The 21,633-nt window shown below is 38.1% G+C and overlaps 1 protein-coding gene across 3 annotated transcripts in view; it reads right to left on the bottom strand.

Annotated features, from left to right (window-relative positions):
• cadm2a (cell adhesion molecule 2a) overlaps window positions 1-21,633 on the bottom strand; it is a 230,777-nt gene that overhangs the window by 43,832 nt on the left and 165,312 nt on the right. For all 3 annotated transcript variants that reach the window (XM_028031539.1, XM_028031541.1, XM_028031540.1), the window contains 3 exons: window positions 17,908-18,057; window positions 3,759-3,911; window positions 295-432 (listed from right to left, as the gene is read on the bottom strand). In XM_028031539.1, the coding sequence (XP_027887340.1) occupies window positions 295-432; window positions 3,759-3,911; window positions 17,908-18,057 (441 nt within the window). The remainder of the gene's footprint in view (window positions 1-294; window positions 433-3,758; window positions 3,912-17,907; window positions 18,058-21,633) is intronic.

Here is a 21,633-nt window from a genome sequence, read left to right as displayed (position 1 = left end):
TGAAATAAGTGAACACTAATTTATTGTTATGCCCTGCGACAGACTGGCGACCTGTCCAGGGTGTACCCCGCCTCTCGCCCGGAACGTAGCTGAAGATGGGCACCGGCAACCCTCCCGACCCCATTAGGGACAAGGGTGAACAGAAAATGGATGGATGGATGGATGGATGGATGGATAATTTATTGTTAGTGTTGTTAAATAAATACCACCAATTATCCGGTTGGGCTGTTATCATTCAGCATCTGTGCAGCAATAGACGTGATGAATTTAAATACAAATGCAGACATGAGGTACCTTTGACTTCCTTCTCATTCCTGAACCAGCGGAGGTCGGCAGCGGGCTTGCTTCCCTGAGTGATGCAGGTCAGAGTGATGTGATCCCCCTCCATGGCTGGCTTTGTCAGGCCGTTGATCTCCGGCTTTTCTGGCACACCTGGATGATGGAATGGAAATCACAGCAATAGAAATAGTTCAGGCACCACAGTCTGTCATTATGCAGCCATAATAATTCTATTATGGCTGCTTGGGATTTTTTTTCAGTAGCTTACCCACATGCAGAGAGATTAAGGAGCACACTCCAGAGCTTCACCAAACAGTTCCAGGACACATCAGGCTTTTATTGGCATAGAGTTAAGAGGTTTTGCTTATTATTTGTTTACAAAAAAATACTAACACCTCTCCGTATAGCTTACTGCTTACTGCAATTCTTTGTTCTCTGCAATCCTGCTTTGACTTAATGAAGAAAAGTATACTTAGAAAAGTATACACACCTCTTTTTCACATTCTGTCGCATACCTAAAAATTCATGTATTTTTTTGAGTTTATATGTGATTAACCAACACAAATTTTCACATAATTGGTAAGTGAAAGGAAAATTATAAGTGGTTTTCATTGTTATTTTACAAAACAAAAAACAACAGAGTCTTTCGCGGTATGTCTGCATGAGCTTTGCACATTTAGAGATCAGAATCTCTTCCTGATCTTTGCAAAAACACAGTAAGTTTGGATGGAGAGAATCAATGAAATAAATCATTTTAAATACTAAGTAGTGTTTTAAAAACATTCACATGGCTACACTCCTGCACACTAACTGTAGCAGTAAGACTTTTTAATTGACATGCTATCACCATGGTAACAGCCAGTGCCCAAAAGGCATCAATCAAGACACAGATGTTAAGTTGAAAAGCTTGTCTTAGTTTGAAGGGATGTAGGGGTGGGTAAGCAAAAGCTCGTGATCAGGTAAGAGGCCACAGGCTTGTACAGAAAATGTTAATTACTGGCCTTTCCTGTAATGAGTGTTTTAAGTGACTTGCATCTGCCCTTCTGTTGTCAGTGAGCAATGGGTTTGCTTCGGGCTGAGTGACTGCAAGGTCTGTCAGTCAATGCCATTGACTGACTCTTGCCTTGTTTGTCTAACCACCTCCACATTTAACTGAGCTACGTTATTAGCACAGTTAAATGGACCTGGTGGTTACTGTTTGTGAATGGGTAAAAGCTGAATACATAATGTCAACAAAAACTGCAGTATTCAGCAAGAACTGACTTTACTCATGTAATGAAACAATTGGAATCACATTGTATTTTGTAGGTTTTCAATGGCATTGTTCTGCAGTACAGAAAAACATTTTTATTCCATCTAAGTTATGTTGTCTACTTTTGTGGATACGTTACTGTAGCTTGACAAAAGTGACTGATAGTTGTTTTTTTCCTCTCACTGAATAGGAGCAGATTAGACACAATATTCATCTGACGTAGTCTTGTTAATTTTGTGCAAAAAAGGTTAGGGCCATTGAAAATAAAACATTTGCTTTCAAATGTGTGGATGGATTCATAAATACTTTCCCAAGGCACTCTATAATTTTGTTTTAAATGACTAAAATTAAAGTCTGCATGGTATTAAATAAAAGTTAATCTAAATGTCATATGAAACTAACTGTTGGTTTGTGTTTTTCATAACATCAGGAGTGAGTTGGTTTTCTTTCAGCCAAGTTTAATTTTTTATAATTTGTTTTGAATGAGCCAGGCTTTAGTGTAATCTTCTAATAACAATTCTTGATTAATAGTTGTCTTTTAAGGTAGGCATTGGCTACTTTAATATTCATTTTCTTCCCAGTAATTCACAATCTGGTACCTGATTATTTTAGAGCAATGTTTATTTGTTGATGTTTTTTTTAATCAAACCATCATTTTTTGCCCTATGAATCATTCAAACTTGAAAATGGGTGAATGATTCATAGGGCAAAAATGATGCTTGTGAAGACTGTGAACCCGAGTTTATTCTAAATTCAGCTACACATAGCTGTAAACTTAGAGAAATAACTATTTATAATGGATTTCTGTGCACATATCCAAAATACTTCAAATATTTTCTTCATGTACTATCACATGAACCATCACATGATATTGAGTGAGATGTGATAAATTGGAAAGGAATTCCATCCATCCATCCATCCATTTTCTTACACTCTTTTCTCTAGTGAGGTTGGGAGGTGCTGGTGCCTGTCTCCAGCTAACATTCCAGGCGAGAGGCGGGGTCACCCTGTCTCTATGTAGCAGGGCAACACAGAGACAGACAGGACAAACAACCATGCACACACACACTGACACCTAGGGAGAATTTAGAGCAGGGGTCTCAGACTCCAGTCCTCGAGGGCCGCAGACCTGCAACTTTTAGATGTGCCTCTGCTGCACCACACCTGAACAGAATAATTAGGTCATTAAGGTTCTGGAAAACTGATCTACACAAGGAGGAGGTCATTAAGTCATTTCATTCCAGTGTTTTGTACCAGTGGCACATCTAAAAACTGAAGGACTGCGGCCCTCGAGGACTGGAGTTTGAGACCCCTGATTTAGAAAGACCAATTAACTTGACAGTCATAGTTTTGGACTGTGGGAGGAAGCCGGAGTACCCGGAGAAAACCCACGCATGCACAGGGAGAACATGCAAACTCCATGCAGAAAGACCCTGGGCCGGGAATCGAACCCAGGACCTTCTTGCTGCAAAGCAACAGTGCGCCACTGTGCAGCCATTGGAAAGGAATTCATTACATGTAAATTTTCCTCTAAGTATGAATCTGATACAGTATTTTTAGTGGTTGATTATTCCACTGCTTTCATCTGTGTCATTATTACACGAGTAATTGTTTCCTTCTTCTAACAGAAAAACACATATTTGTATGTGTAGTCCAACAGATTTGAGTATGAAGCCGTTTGAATATTTCCTCCAAATCATTTTTACTTGTGTTCATTGCCAGCACTGAGTGTCTTGATGTAGCAGCTGATAAAACCAGGCCATTCCCAGATCATTTTGTATAATTATTAAATCGGCGTCTTTGTTTCCTGGCGCGCTACGTTAAGTATTGTTCAGCATTGCAAAAATAATTTCCCCCACATCCTTATTGAGCGGTCGCCTTTAATGTCTCTAATTTTGAGAACGCTTGTTAACACAGAGAGCTAGCTAATGGTCCTGGAGTGCATGAGCACATCTATTAACATTAGCAAAAAACTAATTGGAAAGATAATAAGCCCAAAGGCAGGAAATGAAGCAATGTTTGTGTAAAGTGATGATCACAACACAAACATGTCTAAAAGGGGGCAGTGGTATTAACAGTCTGTTTTTTTTGTTTGTTTGTGTCTAGCTGCAGGCAAAAGCAACATGTAGTTTTAACCATATTAAATCAAAACAAAGGCATTAGTGGAAACATTTTCTACAAAGAAAGACAGAGACATCATGCAGCAATTTGTATGAAATGCTCTTACCTAAGATGGTGAGGTAAGCTTTGGCTGTTCTGACCGGCATGGTGAAGAGAGAGCAGGTGTACAGGCCCTCGTCACCCAGTGTGACGTCGCTGATGCTGATGGTCAACTCTGACGATGTGGCGCGCACAAGCTCAATCCGGTTGTCCCTTAAAGCTGCATATATAGACACGAACAGGGAGGAAATAGTACAAGCTGAATGAATATGCACTTGGGAAGACAGATGTAAAATACACATGTCTTAACAGAGAAACTGGGTGGAGGTTTTAGTGCATTCATATTATTCGATGAAAAGCAAAATTTGCTATTGGAGTACATAAAAACCCTGTTTTTATATCACTTATATGGCAAGTTTGTCATTCTAACAACTCCATTACTCATTCACACAAGAACAAAATCTCTGCGCAAAAAAGCTGTTGGTGGTGAAGTGGTTTTCTTGCAACCAAAATGAACCTCTTTTGATTTCAACCATACTTGGATAAAACTTAAAACTAGAGATGTACAAGAGAACAGGATGATTTTGGTCTGATTGGTTCTAATCAGTGATTGGCAGGTCAAACAAAGAAAATACGTGATGTCCCCTCCAACCCCTCACCCCAACTAATTAATGTATTGAAATAAGAACACACAAAATTCTATAAAAGCATTAACCAAAAGCATGCAATTTGATTAACTTTTTATAAAACTCAATACATTTCAAATAAATATTGGTTATATGTGCTGTGATGTGTCACTGTTAAAATTTTTATAGTTTATACTTTTACTGTTGAATTTATTAACCTGCAGCACAGTTTTCTTTAAATTTGTTGTATTCAAAATGTTTTTGGATTACCGTATTTTCAGGACTATAGAGCGCACCTCACTATAATCCGTACCCACAAAGTTTTGTTTTTTTTTTTTAAACTGAAAATGTACATATATAAGCCACACCGGGCTATAAACTGCTGGTCTCTTCGCGGTTTTCCACAAGGACGCAGCATAAATCTGCTATTCAGGACGCAGCCCTGCTTCTCCAACACCGAACCATGGATTCATTCAAGCCGAGGTTACGCGCAGCGGCTATCGATCTGGATATCTGAAGGCTATCTGTACAGATCGATAGCCTTCAACTTAAAAGCTGCATCATATGAACTTCTTCGTGTTGTGTCCTTGATGAGGGGGTATGAATTTGAAAACATTTCTTCCTCATGTCTGCTGCTAGCATGTGCTTGTTCTAAACGAAAATTAGCGCTTTCTTCTTTGATTTCCAATTTTGACTTCCAACGACTCACTTCCTGCTAAAGAGCCCCCTGGTGGTTGAAGAAAAATCCACAGAAAAGCCACACCTGGCTATAAGCCGCATGGTTCAAAACGTGGGAAAAAAGTAGCGGCTTATAAAATACCGAAAAATACGGTATTCTGTGATTCAGTGGGAACAGGCACTACAATTTCAGAAAGTAGTGGCACCTTGAAAATTGGCAGGATTTGTCACTTTCATCTAAAGGGTACATTCAAAGCTATAAAACCAAAACACATAAAAAGACAAGTTTGTGCATTCAAAAAAGACCCCTTGAATTTGTCAATTGTGTGAACAATTTCTGTTCATCCTGTTTCTATGGCCCTTGCTGAAGAGAGGATCCATTCATGGATTGTTTTTGCATGAACAAAGCATTTCCACAGAACTCATTTAATTTAATTTAATTCAAGGATACTTTGCTTTTAATGTTTTTTTGCATGTCAGTTGGCATGTGTAGCGGTGTGTGTGTGTGTGTGTGTGTGACTGATACACTGATGGTATATGAGAACAAATCTATGCTTACATGTGAAAATATATGTATTCCTAAGTAGACATCTCATTAGTCAATATTTGTTTATTTATTAGGATCTCCATTAGTTTCCACCAAACTGTTTATCAGTCTTCCTGAGGTCCAACTGATAAAACACAAAAATGTTAATACCAACAAGTAAGACCATTTTGAAGAAGAAAAAAAACAGCAAACATCTCATTAGATAATTTGGCATTGTGACAAATGCGACTTGCATTTGAGCAACAGCCTTAAATGCTTGCAGCTTCTCCTAGTGTCCTCACATCAAGCCAATAGCATCATAATTGAGCTTAAATACATGATTATGAGGCATGTACACCTCTTCCCAGCATTGGACCACAATGCAAATAAATATTTGAGCATAACAAATATAAATATTTGGTGTTTTTTTTAAATGGAATTGCTCCATTTAATTTATTGAAACCCTTTTTACCTTATTTTCATATTACATATGGCTGTTATAATAAGATGTGGCAAGGTTAGAAAGGCGATAAAAACTTTGATTTTGTGTGAGAATAAAATCCCCAATATAACCAAACGGTTTGCTTTAAAACAGAATTGACTCTTATTTGCAGCATTATATCATATTAAGTAGCATCGATACCACAAGTGCGTGAATTTTCGTCCAAGACCAATAATCTGCAGACAATTTCTGAAAAGTAGATGCAAGTTTACTGTTTAGATTAAAGCTTTTATGTGTCATTAGCAGGATAAAAAGCAAAAGGCATCTTGAAGATGAAGACATAGACTGCCTCATTATGGAAATCTCAGAGAACTGTTGCTGCCCTCTGCACATTTACCACATCACAATATTCCTCTAATCACTCTCTTATTTCAGAAGAGATTTGCTTGTGCTCACAAGTTCATAAAGGTTATTCTTCTTGCCAAAACAAGCCAAGTATAAAAAGATGAGAAAAGAACACTTTAGTTTAAAATTGGGGCCCTGCAGTCAAAGTGAAGTGCAAAAAAAAAAAAAAAAATGAAATGAGAACAATTAATTTTGAGGCATAGCTAACTTGGACCATCTTCTCAAAAACAGAGTTCTTCTATTTATTCAATCCCAGTTAAGAGTAATAATCAGGCATTGTAGTGGTATTTTGTACTTACTGCAGCGTTCACAGAGTGAACAAATATGGAGGAAAAAATAGCAAAAAGTCTGATGTCAACTCAGTCAGTCATGGGATGCTAAGAGTTGCTTTGCTGCATCCAAGCTTATCCCCTACAGTAAATGGCAAAAGAGTTGGAATCAGTCTGACTAAACGACATCTGCTCACTCTCATTTATTACTGCATTTGTTCTGTCCCTTCTCGTTCCTCGCAACACTGGTTATCTCTACACGCCATACACCGACTCTGAACAGGCGTGACATGTTGATATACTGTAAGCACATGATATATCTTTAGGCTTTACACCTGTGACAGTTCATTTCTGCTTCTGTGCACGAATGAATACACACGGTCATCAAAGCAAGACCACAGAGTTAGTTTTAGTCAAATGCACTGCCAGCTCACTTAATGAAGAAGCCCATCTTGAAAAGATGTGGTATATACTGTATGTTCCACGTTGTATGCTTGCGAAAGACAAAAATACAAAACTACTGAATCTCACTCTGGTCACAAACTGTGTCTATCCTGCTTGAGTAGCACTTTTTCTGCTTCCTCCCACCCCAAGACCTAATTCTGTCTACTCCAGCGGCTTCGCTAACCTGTGCAAGTTAAACAATGCTTCAATTCAACTGTTTTCTTATTTGCTTTGGGCAAGGAACTATGAGCAGCCAAATGTCAGAAAATACATTTACTGGCTCACTAGCTGTCTCAATGCAACCCTGCCTTCATCTTTGCCTCTCCTCAACACTTCTTTTAGAGAAGCAATTTATGAGACATCCAGAAACCGAGAAACACACAGAGTATTCAGTCCTGCTGGTCTACTGAAACCGAAAAATACAAACATGAACTCAGCGAATTGACAAGCTTGGATGACACTGCACTATGTAGTGTAACAATAGAACAACATAATAAACTTATGAGTCATCATCAGCATCCAAATGTCATGGCCAATTAAAAATACAATTGCTTATGAACTTGAGGACCATTGTTATTTAACACAGAATGAAGAATATGTCCTCAATAATCAGTGGGAAGCTCTATTAGCATTACAGCAAGCAAACCATTCTAATAATCACTGACCATCTTTTAGCCTTATTCTAGTGCTGTTTTGATGAGTGGATGATGAGCTCCAAGACCTTTAGACCAGAAGGCCAACTCCACCTACTGTATATCATTAAATTCTTCCATTGATTTTTAAAATAAGATTCAAGTTCAGAAAATACCAACAGTGGACGTGGAAGGAATCCAAGAAGAACCACATCTTTCTCAGAGAAAATATGTGACAATAGAAATTATTTGCTTTCTGGGTAAACATAAATTCCCAATTGAATGTAGAGAAAGACCATGACTTCTGAAAGTGCTAAATAGACCAAGGAGTCCAAAATTAAAATAGTAACAAAAATGTGAGACCACCTGTTATAAAAAAAAAAAAAAATCAAGCTGGAGCAGAAGTGGACCTTGCAACATAACAATGAAAAACGATACCAGTAAATCCACCAAGGACTGGCTGAATAGGAGTAAGAAATGGAAAGGCCTGGGCCGAGTCAAATCCCAAATCTAGATCTCAATGAGATCCTGTGGGATGACTTGAAACAGGCTTTACATGCAAGAAACCCCTCAAACATCTCACAGAAAAACTTTCCTTAGGCCATTTTCCTTAGAGACTGGCAAACGGCAACAAGTGTCTTACTGATGTTATTTCAACCAAAATGGGTCAGACCAGCAAATAGGTGATAGGCTGGCTATTTTAACAGTTTGCTTAGGTTTGGGGGTTGATAGACAGTTTTCTATATGCCAGTAAAGATGAAAGACTTTAAATATACATTAACATAATAAGAACTGAAGACTCATGCTTTTAGCACATTGGGCTTTCATGTGAAAACTGTAAGTAAAAGCAAACAGAGCCTTAGCAGTACAACCTCTGCTCCGCACTCTGCAAAGTGAAAGGCTGGGTATTGACAGAGCAGCCAGAAAGGAGGATTGCATCCGTTGCTATTCATCAGCAACTGCAGCAGTCTGCCATCCATTACAAACCATTAGCACTAACAGTCTTCAGTGTTTTCATGAAGGATAGTGTTGTTGTCAACATCAAAGAATAGCACATTTGTATTTGACAGATTATTTACTGGATGTACAACCATATTTTCTGCTCAATGAGCTCCAGCTTTCGTCTCTTATAAAGATGGACAGAAAGTAAAGATGCTTTTGTTAACATCAAAGTCTGATTTGTCTCTCCAACAAATGGTCAATACACCTTTGTAGATTCTGCTGCTTGTAAAGCACATAGATCTTGGTATTTGTATGTGTGAACAAGAAAGAGAGCCATATATTAAAACATTTAAGTGCATAAACCTTACCAACTCAAAGCACCTCAAGACCTGACAGGTACAAGTTTGCCAAAGTGGTTACACTTTTCTTCCAAAAGCCTGTGGATGCACAAAGATTTTCCATGTAATTAGGAGTGCTGATGACTGCTGGCTCTGTTAAACGTTTCCTTGAACGCAGCCAACTCCGATCAGATAGCAGCGTGTAAACGACCGCGACACCAAAGCCACATGATGCTCTTTTCCCAAACAGAAACGGACAGAACAGAGAGGGCAAGTGTCAGCTATCTCTTTTTAAAAATCTGCTGAGGGTGAGAACAGAGGCACAACGTTGAAAGGGGAAAACAACTGAGACTAAAGGAAGCTGCAAAGAGAGAAGGTCAGAGATGGCTCGTTTCCATTAAATTAGAAGCGACATTTTTATTCCTAGGGAACATGTTCAGTGAACTGGCAGCCTCACTGATGCTAACTGTAATGATACAAACATGTTGAATAGGATATTAAGATGCAATCATTGCTGAGATGTTAATGAAAACAAAGCATGAACAGTAATTAACAGTCTGTTTCCTCTGTGTACATCCAATATCCCAAATGTTAGTTTTGACTCAGGAAGATCCAGAAGTTCAGAATATTTTCAAGAAATGTTATACTCTTCCTTCTCTGTTAATTGCATTATTTCTTACCTTAAAAGATATTTAATTAAATAAATGTACAAAAACAATTACAGTACTTTGTAATGTCAATTTTCTTCTTTACCACTTAAGTACATGTTTCCCCTACATCTCACACATTGTTTTAAATAATCTCATAGTCAATGGAGAGTGCATACACCAGCACAAAGTAGTACGTGGAGATTTACAACCTGCTCTGCCTGTAAGCAATAAAACCATCTTAACAAATACAAAATGTGACCCGTTTAATATGTCTGAAAATTCTTAGTGATGGTTTGTAGAACAAAGAAGCAAGTTTACAGCAGATCTTCTTGTAATAGGTTTCAATTGTGCAAACTTTTTTCTTTCTTTCTTATAAACAAAGAAAGATGTCTAAGCTGTTGTTACAATGTTTTTCTTCCTAACTTGTTGGTGTTATGAAATACAAATATTTATACAGGTCTAAATGTGCGGAGGTTTAGAAAATTTTGTGGACCATAGAGGCCCGTCATGTTTTCGAAGTGCTTGCTCATAATGCATCTCCGTCTTTCATTGTTTCTGTATGTGCATTGAGCTCAAGAATGTAGAAGTCATGATTCAACTATATCAGGACAGACTACTTTGCTTCTGTCATCATTAGCTCATTTATTATTATTATTATTATTATTATTATTATTATTATTATTTTTATTGGCAAACAAATACCAGTTGAATCAATAATGAAGTAAGGGTGTTGCCATGTAAATCTGGCTTTACGTAAGTCAATGCCAGACTCTGGTGTAGTTTTAGAGTTTATCTTCCTATGTCAGTGAAATAAAAGGGTGGTGAACAATATTGTAATGACGTAATACTTTAAAATAAAAATGATTACTTATTAAATTATCAATATGCAAGCTCAGCCTTTTTTAGCCCTCATTTCTTGTGACATGTCTAGACATTTAAATTGGATACTTATCAATCAGTCTTCTGCAAAACCTCTGTCTTAGTTATTAAAATATAGAAAAATGGTTCTAAGCATGTGTGTGTTGGGTGTTAATTACATTTCTACATCTGGCTTGTGCAGACATGAATAACACATGCATCCACAATGCAGTCTTGACTCCTTTTCTGTCCAACATATTTGCACACTTCCCTTCATTCTTTTATAATCTCTCCTACTTTTCCCGTCTGCCCTTTCCTTTCCAGCTTTCTCCCATGTCTCTCCTCCCCATCCCTTCATCTATCTAGGGACAGCGTGTATTAGGACAGAACCTTGGCAGGTGTTTGCTCATTCAAGTGACACCGTTTTATAATGAGAAAAGTGCAAATTTCAAAATGTACATTCAGCTGTCTCTGTCTGGATGCAGACGCTCTCTTTTCCTTGTCAACAACCCATCTCGGCATTGAATTTGTCTGCGTGTGTATGTATGTGTGTGTTTGTAAGAGAGATAGAAGGAGAGCAAAGCAAACAGAAACAATCCTCACTGAATAGTTTCATATGCATTCTGTAGCTTGAGTGATTCCTCAACCTCCATTGCCTGTTGTACGTTGCTGAGATAAAGCAGGCTGTGTGATATGTAAAATGTGCCATTCGCCATACGGTAATTGGCTTGCAGAGATTTTTTTCCCTGTGACAGAGATGATTTTCTTTCATCAGTCTCTTCCTGCCGTGTGGAGTTCAGTGGGACACCGTCACCAGCCCCACTTCATTAAGTCCTTGTGAGAAGCAGGTCACTGAGGAGACAGCTTTTGCCCATCAACTCAATAGTATTTTTTTTAGCATTTTTTCTCTCCTCAGCTCAAGACTGCAGCAGGAGACCAGATGTCTACAAAGTAAAGAGAAGTTTACTTTGTAGATTTGGGATGCAGTGGCTTGCAAAATAATTCATGCTCAATTAACGTCTCATTTATGGCCCCAATACAGTCTTAAACTTTAATATATTTTATTTTGTGGGATAGATGAACATAAAATAATATAAATGTGAAGTGGAAGGAAAATTACACATTATCTTTTACAATAAAAGAAAAAGTTAATATTTAGCAGGGTTGCAATTATATCTGTAAGTCTGTTTACCACTTCATCTACCAACTGTATTATTTTGGGCATTTTCCTTTGTAAAAGAATTCAAGTTCACACAGATTGGATGGAGAACATATGCAAACATCAATCTCCACTAATTGGCACTGATTCTAAACCAAATTTAGGCCTGGACTTCAATTAGGCCATTCCACCACATAGGAATGTTTTTATCGAAACCATTTGTACTTTGTAGCGCAGCATATGTAGCACTGTTCAACTGGAAGGTAAACCTCATCACCAGTTTGCAGATGACTGTAGACTCTAAAGTTATTTTCATCAGGATGGCCCTGCATTTAGTTTAAACCATCTGCCTAGCTTCCCTATCATTCCTGAAAAAACCACGCCACACCCAGATGTGGTCAGCAGCATGTTTCACAGTTTTGATGGTATATTAGGGATGATGTGCCACACCAAGCTTTTGCACATATTCCTAAAAGTTTATTTTTTTTGACCAGAAGACATTCTTCCACAAAAAACTTCTTTTTAGCTCTGTACTCTCTTCTCATTGAGACAGATTAAGTCAGTGTCTAAAAGTAGGAAAATATTCCTGATTATCTAAGGAAGATCCCCGTGAGTGATAAGTAGCTGTACTAAAGCATGCAGTACTAACCGGATCTGTTGCTTTATTTGAAGGCATAACCTCTTTCTCACTCTGACCTGCTATGTAGTACAAACAGAGCTGACATGTGCCTGACACCAGATTTTCTGATTTACAAGATATAAAAAACAAGCAATACATTCACAGACCTTTTCTTTTAGTAATTATAATGTCTGTTTGGATGCGCACAAAGAAAACGCAAATAAGAAAATCTAGTGTTTTTTTTTTTTTTTGCAAAACTAAATGTTTCATTCAGACAAAGACAATGCCCAAAGAAAAGCGGCACAGAAACTATCTCAAGGTCAAAAAAAAAGTTTCTTCTATAGGTGATAAAAGCTTTTGCAAGCTCTCTCATAAAATGCATCTTTAATTCCTCTCCTTTTTCCCACCAAGGCCTACATTTCATCTCATTTTTCTTTTTTTTTCACCACTCATGTTTTATGGTCCTTGTCTTGGAGAGAAGGGTCTTGTTGGGGATCTTTGGAGATTTACAGTCAAGTGTTTTTCCATCAGAGAGAACCCCATACCAATCCTCAGACCGATAGGAAAGGATGTTTCACCAAGGCACTATTACAAGAAGGAGAAAAGAAAGTCAGCGGTCTAAAAACATTTTGCCCCCTGCTAAGATTATGTTTCGTGAGAAGCTTCTGTTATCTGCTTAATAAGAAAAAAGTCTGCCAGTTTTTCCTTATTTTGGTATTTACTTTGGAAAACTTTTAAAGCCTGCCCTCTAAATTGCTCAGGCACGGATCCATTGAATGCATCGAAGCTCTCAAGGACTCGTGGTGGAAAGCTGGGATGCCTGACATTCCATGTGCACACATGTAGGCGTGCACTTACAAACCTACACACATATATGCGCATGCTCACACAACCATACACAGGCAGAAAATTGATTTAGACAGCTGAATATTTGACATCTAAGGACTTGAATGGTTTCATATTCAGAAGCTCACGGGGCCAAAAATCGAGCAATTGGCCCTTAGCTGTTCACCCATAACACTAATCTTAATGTTTAAACAGATTCAATCAATCTGCAGATGGCATTGCATACTGGCAGAGACAACCGCAAGTGGAGCGCAGAGGGCCAAATTAATAAAAGCACTACCTATTAAAAAATATTAGTTTTTACTACATCACGCTTTATTTCTTTGTATATGTTTAACTGAGGGATGGTAAAGTAATAAATCTAGAAAAAATAAAAGTAAACAGCAAGATTTTGATAAACGCTGACGATGTTTGATGAAAGGATTGATAGAAAATGTCCTTGTTTACTGGAATAAAAGTGATCGTAGCAGATTCTCACCGTTTTCAACAGTTGAACCTCTTTGCCGATGTTCTGCTTTCAACTACTCCATTTGTGATCCGCTATATTTCCAGCTTTTTGGGATGTAGCAAAAACTGTACCTATCAAAGCAGCAGAGCTCATCACTGTTTTATTTTCTCTTTTATTTATTACATCTGTAACCTCTCAAGGTAAAATAAGTTGTTTCAAAATGCAACCCCTTAAATGGTAAATACATATGAACTAACTTTCAACAAATATTTTCTTGGTGTCTGGAGACAGCAAGCAAAGATGGTACAACCCTGCCAGTCTCTTGAAGACAGAGGTGGACAGCTAACCGAGGCTGGAAAAAAAAGAACAAGACAGACTGAAAATGAAAATACAGATGTCAGTGTTAAAAGAGTAATCATGTGAATAAATGGACAGCAAATTACTGTAGCTAAGCTGAATAAGTAATTTCAGTGTCACACCTCAGCTGGTGCTCAAACATGATGGGTCTACTAAATGGGTCTGTAAATTTAGCCTGAAAAGTAATTAAACATAGGCTCTTTCTAGTATAAGAATATCGAAGAAATTCTAATTATGCCTCATTGGAAAATTTCTCCATCCAGGAAATAAAGCTATTATCAAGTCCTGAATTACATGAAACCAAAAGAGCAATTTGTAACGAGATATTAGCCTCTTTTGAATCTTATAAAAGAGAGAATCCCTTTTGCCCAGTGCTCATCTCCCTCGGTCTGTCAAAGCCCAGCTTAAGTTCCTCAGCGGAGAGTGATGGAAAGGACAAAATTGGCTGCTTTTGGGACAATGACTTATTTGAAATTCAAACAACTCTCCACAGACAGCGCCTTTGAGAGGATGGGAGACAAGAGGAATCTCTTTCATCCGACTAAATGACTTGGAGGTGGGTCTGAGCCCTGACATTAAACAACAACAGCCGTGAAACTGGCACACTCAAAGAGCTGTAATGTAGACAGTTGTGTGAGTTTGTGTTTGAAAAAACAATATGCTTATGCTGATGCTTTATGGGGCACTATACAGCACTAACAGGGGTAGCATGTGTTTTTACTTTGCAATATGACAAATGCACCCAGTACTTTAGAGTCAACAGAAGGCTGAATCTTATGATAAACTCAATAAATTAAAATTAATTATCTCCAAGAAAATCTTTTGTATTTACATTGCTGCATGTTTGACACAAATGATTCACAACAGGCACAACACAACAGCAATATTCAACACCATACGTCCAATGTCATACATAAAACAGTTGTGATCCTATTCTAAAGCGGCCTGTTGTTAAGGGATGTAATTATGTAATGAATCAGGTTTCTTCCATATGAGCCATTGTCCTTTACCTACATCCTGCGGGCAGTGAGGCTAGATGTTCATTAAGTAGGTGTGGGAGTTCCTGTTCTATTGAAATGACCTTGACTTGTGGCATCGTTATTAAGTAGAGTGAGGTTGGGCATCGGAAGACCTATTATTTTTGCAGCAGTGGTGGTCACCTTTGTGAGCTTGGTTTTTAACAGAGAGCATGTGGAAAAACCACAGCAAGTTCTTTCAATCAATAGCCACTGATCAAATATAGGTGAGCTGCCTTATGAGGAACCAGTTCAGCACTAAGAGCCAAACAATAATTTCAAGATTAACTTCATGACACATTGCTTGCTGGAACAGTTTTTGTTTTAGTCTTTAGTTCTTGGTCTTAGTCGCTAAGTCATTTGTGAGACACCTGAGTCTATTTTTACAAGTGTCCTCCTTCCTCCTGCGTATTGAAGGGGGTCCATTTGTGCAGTATCATGTTCAGGAACAGCTTTTTAAGGCATTTTCAGTTTTTATTTTTAAAAAATCCTTACATTTTGACAAAGTCCATTGCAATGTGGAACTTTTATGCAACAACAATAATTTCTACTTCACTCATGAAGTTATTAACAGCTACCAATAACACATCAAATGTTCATTTTTATGCCAAAAAATATTCCATGTTTGCTACACTGCAAAAGCAAAGAAGAAAGCAGAAACTTGGTGAGTTTGGATGGTATTTTTGAGCAGCTTGGCCTAATCCCCCATCTTCTTCCTCCCAACAGACAGCAAAGAAAATTAATCTGAAATCTCATGTGCTCAAAGGCGCTTGCAGCTGAGACTGCGTTCTCTTCTCACATTGCCTGTGGCACTTTTGAAAACATTCATAATCTCTATGCTCCCATCACCATGTGCATCTGAACTCACCATGATCAGACAGAGAACCCCCCAAAGAACTTACACACACACGCACGCACACGCCTGCGCAACCCCACATACACGCACACATACATAAATACATCATCATCCCAAAAAAAGGAGCATTACAGTTCTGGAATCTCAGTACTATCCCCTTTGCTATTCTGATAATACAAGAGTCCTTGGCAAGTTTTTCATTTTCAATCTCAGAGCTCAGCACTGGAAATGCCATGAAATAGACCCCCAAGCTCGACCCCTGGTGTGATATGGAATAACCTGCAGAGAACATCAACTGTTGAATTTGATGTTCAATGGAGCTTTTTAGTGCCGCTCTTTCAGAAAAGAGGCATGTAAGTGAAAATGTGAACCAAAATGCTTTCCAGCTGCATGCGCTCGCTTCCAATATGCAAAAAAATCCACACCAGCAATGACACAGTTGGACACAATCACCAACATGTGAAATGGACACACACATGGAACTGGACGAGGAAGCCCAGCGGGCTGCAGGATAAAGGAAGAAGACTGTGTAAATCCCATATGTGCTTAATCCAGACACTTATAAGAGAGTGTGATTCATACTCTATTACACTCAACTAATACAGCTGAGAGACGCACAGGGCACAATTATTTCAGCTGCTATTACCTGACGAAATAAGTGCCATGAATTCTATTTATGAGGACTTTACTAAGATGGTGTGAAAGGTCAAAAATAAACCCTTTGCACCTATTAGCCACTAAATTGCTGGTTGCTTCCAGTCACATCTGCACTTTGCTTGTGTGTCACTTTGAAGGGTATTTGTCAGGTAATGGAGCAAGCTTATTACTGAATTGTAGAGTTTTTAGGATGTTATCTGGTAATTATTATACACAGTGTATTATCTGCGAATACACTTGGTAACATAAGTATTGTTAAGCCGGTATTTGTGTTGGAAATGCCTCTGTCAGGATTTGTTTTGGTCGTTTTTTGTGATTTTGTTTGGGATGAATACCTTTCTAGAAATTATAGAATGTTTTGAGGAAAAAAAATACTTTGATTTGGAACCAAAAGATGAATAAAAAAACAGAGAAGAAATGAAAATGGAAATTCTTTACGTTTGGAAGAAGTCTACGAAATGTGCCTTTTTACTTCATTTTATTTTTTGCATTGTGTTGACCTCTTCCATTTGGAAAGCAGCTCAATTCAACATTTTGGAAATAGCAGGACCAACCGTTCCAACCAATTTAATGCCAGACACAAAATCTGTAATTTAATAATTATAGCAACATATTTAACTGCTCAATGCACTGCTTATCTGATTTGGATTTGACTACTTAAGCTGGAACACATTACTGTTAGTGTGTAGGATGTCCTGATGAGCCAATGTGTAATGACACTTTAAATGTCAGATTAGGATGTTTTTATTCAAATAAAAATAAAACATAGTTTTGTGAGTTCAGCTTTTAAAACACCGTCTACCTTCAGACTGATTGAGGATGAAACATAAGAAATCTGATGGAAGCCATTAAAGCTGCTCTTGCTGTCTTCACAGATGTGCTCCAATAAACAATTCCTACTTTGAGATAAAATGGGTCATGCACAAAAAAGAAACACTGAACTCCCTACATTGCTCATGGCAGGTTAAACCCCCTGCTGGCTTCTCTGCTCTGTGCGAACAAGTCAGGAACAGAGTTGGTCATATCAGTTCTCACCCTCAACTGCTCTTCAGCTGGGTATTTCTGGATGCTTCAGTGTTTATCTCTCTCTCGTTCTATATCTCCATTGCTCCCTCTCTTTCTTTCATTCTCTCTCTCTCTCCATGTAAGATTTAAGGATAAGCTATGGATAATAATAGCCTCATACCACCCATCACCAGATGAAAGGCTTTACAGATTTTTAAAGGCATGTGTGTTTTTGTCTGGACTGCGATACCCCTGTTGTGAAAATAGAGAGCGCACCAGCAAACACAAACATTATATCTCATGCTTTGTTCCAGTGACAAGCACGCATGAAAAAGAAAGGATTATTTTGTCAGTTTATCTGCCAACACAAGCCTACATTAGAACGGGGAATACTCTGTGCCTCTCCTGTGGGTGTCAATGTGTGTTGTGCGTCCTCAACTCACCTTTCTTGTCCCCAAAAAAAAGGGTCTGCTGTGCTGGGTTCGACCACTGGAGGGAGGTGTTGTCATTATACTCCACGCGGCAGGTCAGGTTTGCCGTTCCACCCTGTGTCACCGTGACATTTTGAACCAGAGGATACTGACCACTGATACCTGCAACATGGCACAACAAGAAAGAGGAGATGAAGATGAATCGGGAAAGAGAGAGACAGAAGTAGATGCCACGTTTATGAAGGCTTAAGTTAAAGGGCTGCCTTGCTGGCAAAATGCATTTAATTAAGTTAATGAATGATGAGTCAATAAATTCAAACACAAGCATCATGCATCCATCTTAAAGCTTAGAAATATCTACAGTGCATTGCAGGAGAAATTCTTCCTCCAAAACCTTTTAAACTTTTCAGTATTACAATCGGAAATTTCAATGTACTCTATTAGGGTGTTATGTGAAAGGCTAAATAGTGTGTTATTGTGAGGTACAATATGAAAGAATACATATTTTTTACATAATTTTTACATACCGGTCTGGAATTGTGTTGTGCGCATTTGCAATCAACCCCCTGAGTTCATTATTTGTGCAATCATCTTTAGCTGCAATTACAGCTGCTAGTCTCTCCCAGCTTTGCACCTTTAGAGATCGCAATTGTTGCCCATTATTATCTGCAAAAATAGCTCATGCTTACTCACAATGAATAGAGATCATGTGTAAATATCAACCTTCAAGTCTTGCCACAGATCATCAAGTAGATTTGGGTCTTGACTTTGACTGGGCCATTCCAACACATGGACATGCTTTGATCTGAACCATATCTTTGTCGCACTGTCTATGTATTCAGGGTCAATGTTCTATTGGAAGGTGAGCCATCATTCTAATCTAAACGGTTTTGCAGCCCAGAAGAGAACCCCCCTACCGTCTGCTAAATCCACCTTTACATTTACACTGATCACTTCTCCTGTCTCTGAGGAATAAAAGCATCTCAACAGGATGCAGTTGCTACCACCATATTTCCCCATAGGGATGGAGTAATCATGGTGATGTGCAGGGTAAGTTTTCCACCTCACATAGCATTTAATATGCATTAAATGCAATCAGACTTTATAAGTGAATCACTTTAAACAAAAAATTGTCGACCAAGTCTCTGACCAGTCTACCCATTTCCTTGATATTCATAATGATGTTTTTTCACCTCCTAACATGTGATGCCAGTGGAGAACAGATGCATTTATACTGAGGTAAGAATGCAGCTAGGCAGTCTCCTTACCAATTAAGTTTTATCAGAAAGCTGTGGATTTTTTTTTTATCTCTAAAAAAATAAATAACGCTGAATATAAATACTGCATATCACTTTTCTTCCACTTGAAAAATTATGTAAAAATGTATATCAGTTGAGCGGAATGGTTGTGATGACGCAAAATGTAAGAAGAGTTCAAGCCATAAGAATGCTGCAGTTTATCTCTAGAACAGTCTAAATATGGCGTACATTTGCCTTATTTGGCTTTGGCAATAAGAAAATAAATAATTAAAGGCTTAAGACCCTAATTACAAAGCAAACGCTCAGGGAGGCTGGTCAGTGATTATGGTGTGCTAAATTGGACCCAAATGTTGAACACACAGGGGGTGTTTAGCCAGAAGTATTGAAACCTTAGCTACAGTGAAAAGGACCAATTAAAAAGCTGTCCTCAGTGGACATGAGCGGATGCTGATGTGTGTTAATGCGTGCATCCAGTGAGCGAAAAGCTGCCGGCAAGTCAAATTATACATTTCATCCGTGACCTCAAAGCTGAACCAAATTCGTTTTCAGCACCACGGACAAGGCGCTGTTGTGACTGGCTGTCAGCGGTTACCTTCTAGTTGTCAGGACCCTGGACAGCTCACAGAGTCGTCAGAGTCTGTGTACTTTGGTACGAGTATACATTTGTGAGCGCGAGGCAGGCTGGGAAACAAGTGAACAGTAACAATCATAAATCTATCCCTGGTGCCATCCGCAGAGGTACAAGGTTAAAAAAAAATTGTGAGAATGAAGGTTTTCAGGGGAAAGAAACTGAATGATGCACATGGGAAGAGAGATTTACTTTTGGAAGAAAAAAAAATCCAAAAAAGGCAGTTTTAAACTGATAACGAATGTCCCTGTATGAATCAGTATGATCTGCAATTTTTTTTCTGGTTTCTTCACAGAAGGTAATTTATTGCACAGGTGAGATAAACTAACCCTCAAACTGTGTTTGCCTTCTGGGTTAGCGGGTGAGTCAAGCCCTATCAGACGAAGAGGTGAAAGAAAGGAAAGAGAGGGAGAGGTAAGTCAAGGAGCATGGGTCATTTCCAGTGTTGATTAAGGCCTCCCGAGGTTAATCATGCGTGTGAGAGATAGAGAGGGAAGAAGAGATAAATGGAGGAAAAATGGATCTCAGCTATAGGAGGAATATGTTTTATTCATAGAAGTTTTGTATGAAGCATTATCTGTCGATTTAAAATACTTCTGCATCTGCCTGCATGTTTTCTTCAAAACTTATCTTTAAATCACTTACCTTTTTTTTATATAATTTATCACTCATGCACTTGGATAACATAGTGATGGGTATGATGCATTTTAGCTTCTTTTTGCTGGCCTCAAATGAAGTTAGTAGTTAACTTCTGTACTGAATAACAACAGTAAGTGAGATTTTGAATGCAAAGAAAGAGTCTTGCAAAATACCGGTGAAGCCCAGTGGGCATGCAAGCATCTAAAATTAAACACCTAAAATCATAGGACAGTGGCCCGATTTGATCTGCTATAGGGATTGAATTGGCACTGGAAAAATGTTGTGCATAATTTCAGATAAATGGTTCTCTACTCAAAATGTTCAGTTTTAAATATATAACAAATACAAGAAATGAAAAAATGACACGTCTTGTTCTCCCCACAGCACACCAGCAAACTCACCCTCATAATAAACCTATTTGGCTGCAAAGGTTCCCATCTCTGCTGCTGCCGTTTCACCGCCAGTGGCATTGAAGTTAGAACTGAGTCAACACTAAAAGGTACACATAAACTAAATTTTCAGCGTCATCAAAGCTGGAACTGTATGGGTTTGACAATATTGGCTGCATTAAAAGATCTTAAAATATCCTGTCCAAATATTCAAATAATTGAATATGTTTTTTGCTTCTAATGTTAATACCCAACCCTAACCAAATGGCCTATTTTGAATTTGCAGCCAAGTAAGGTGACCATTGTTAAGAACTGAAATAAAATTTAATCCTATGCTGTCTAATATTTTATAGTATTGTTTTTATGCTGCTTATGGAATATGTTGGATATGGAAAAGCTGGCAACCTTTCGGAAATATCACAGATAAGGAAAGGTTCCTCCTTGACAAGGAAATACACATGGATTGTTTACAATTACTAATGTTAACTGTGCTAGCTGCTAATGGAAGATGGTAAAGATACAGTAAGTTAATACACTAATCTTTTCATCTTTAAAAAAATACATAGGCAAAACCCACAATACACTGACTGCTTTCTAACAGACATATTATGACATCATCTTAATTATAAATATGAATAACAATAGCCACTACTAGCAGGGAAGCTAGAATAAAATATTGTTAACTATAGAGTCAAAATCAGGAGCAGCATGTGAATAGTAGTAATCTGACAAAATTCTTCTTCAAGTGTACATAATTTAGTTTTTCTGTTAGAGTTTTCCACTGGTTCACCTGTTCAGCTATTGTTGCTACAGTATACAGTAT

Source organism: Xiphophorus couchianus, chromosome 11, assembly GCF_001444195.1.
Source record: "Xiphophorus couchianus chromosome 11, X_couchianus-1.0, whole genome shotgun sequence".
Taxonomy (NCBI): domain Eukaryota; kingdom Metazoa; phylum Chordata; class Actinopteri; order Cyprinodontiformes; family Poeciliidae; genus Xiphophorus; species Xiphophorus couchianus.
This window is presented reverse-complemented; position numbering and strand designations above follow the sequence as displayed.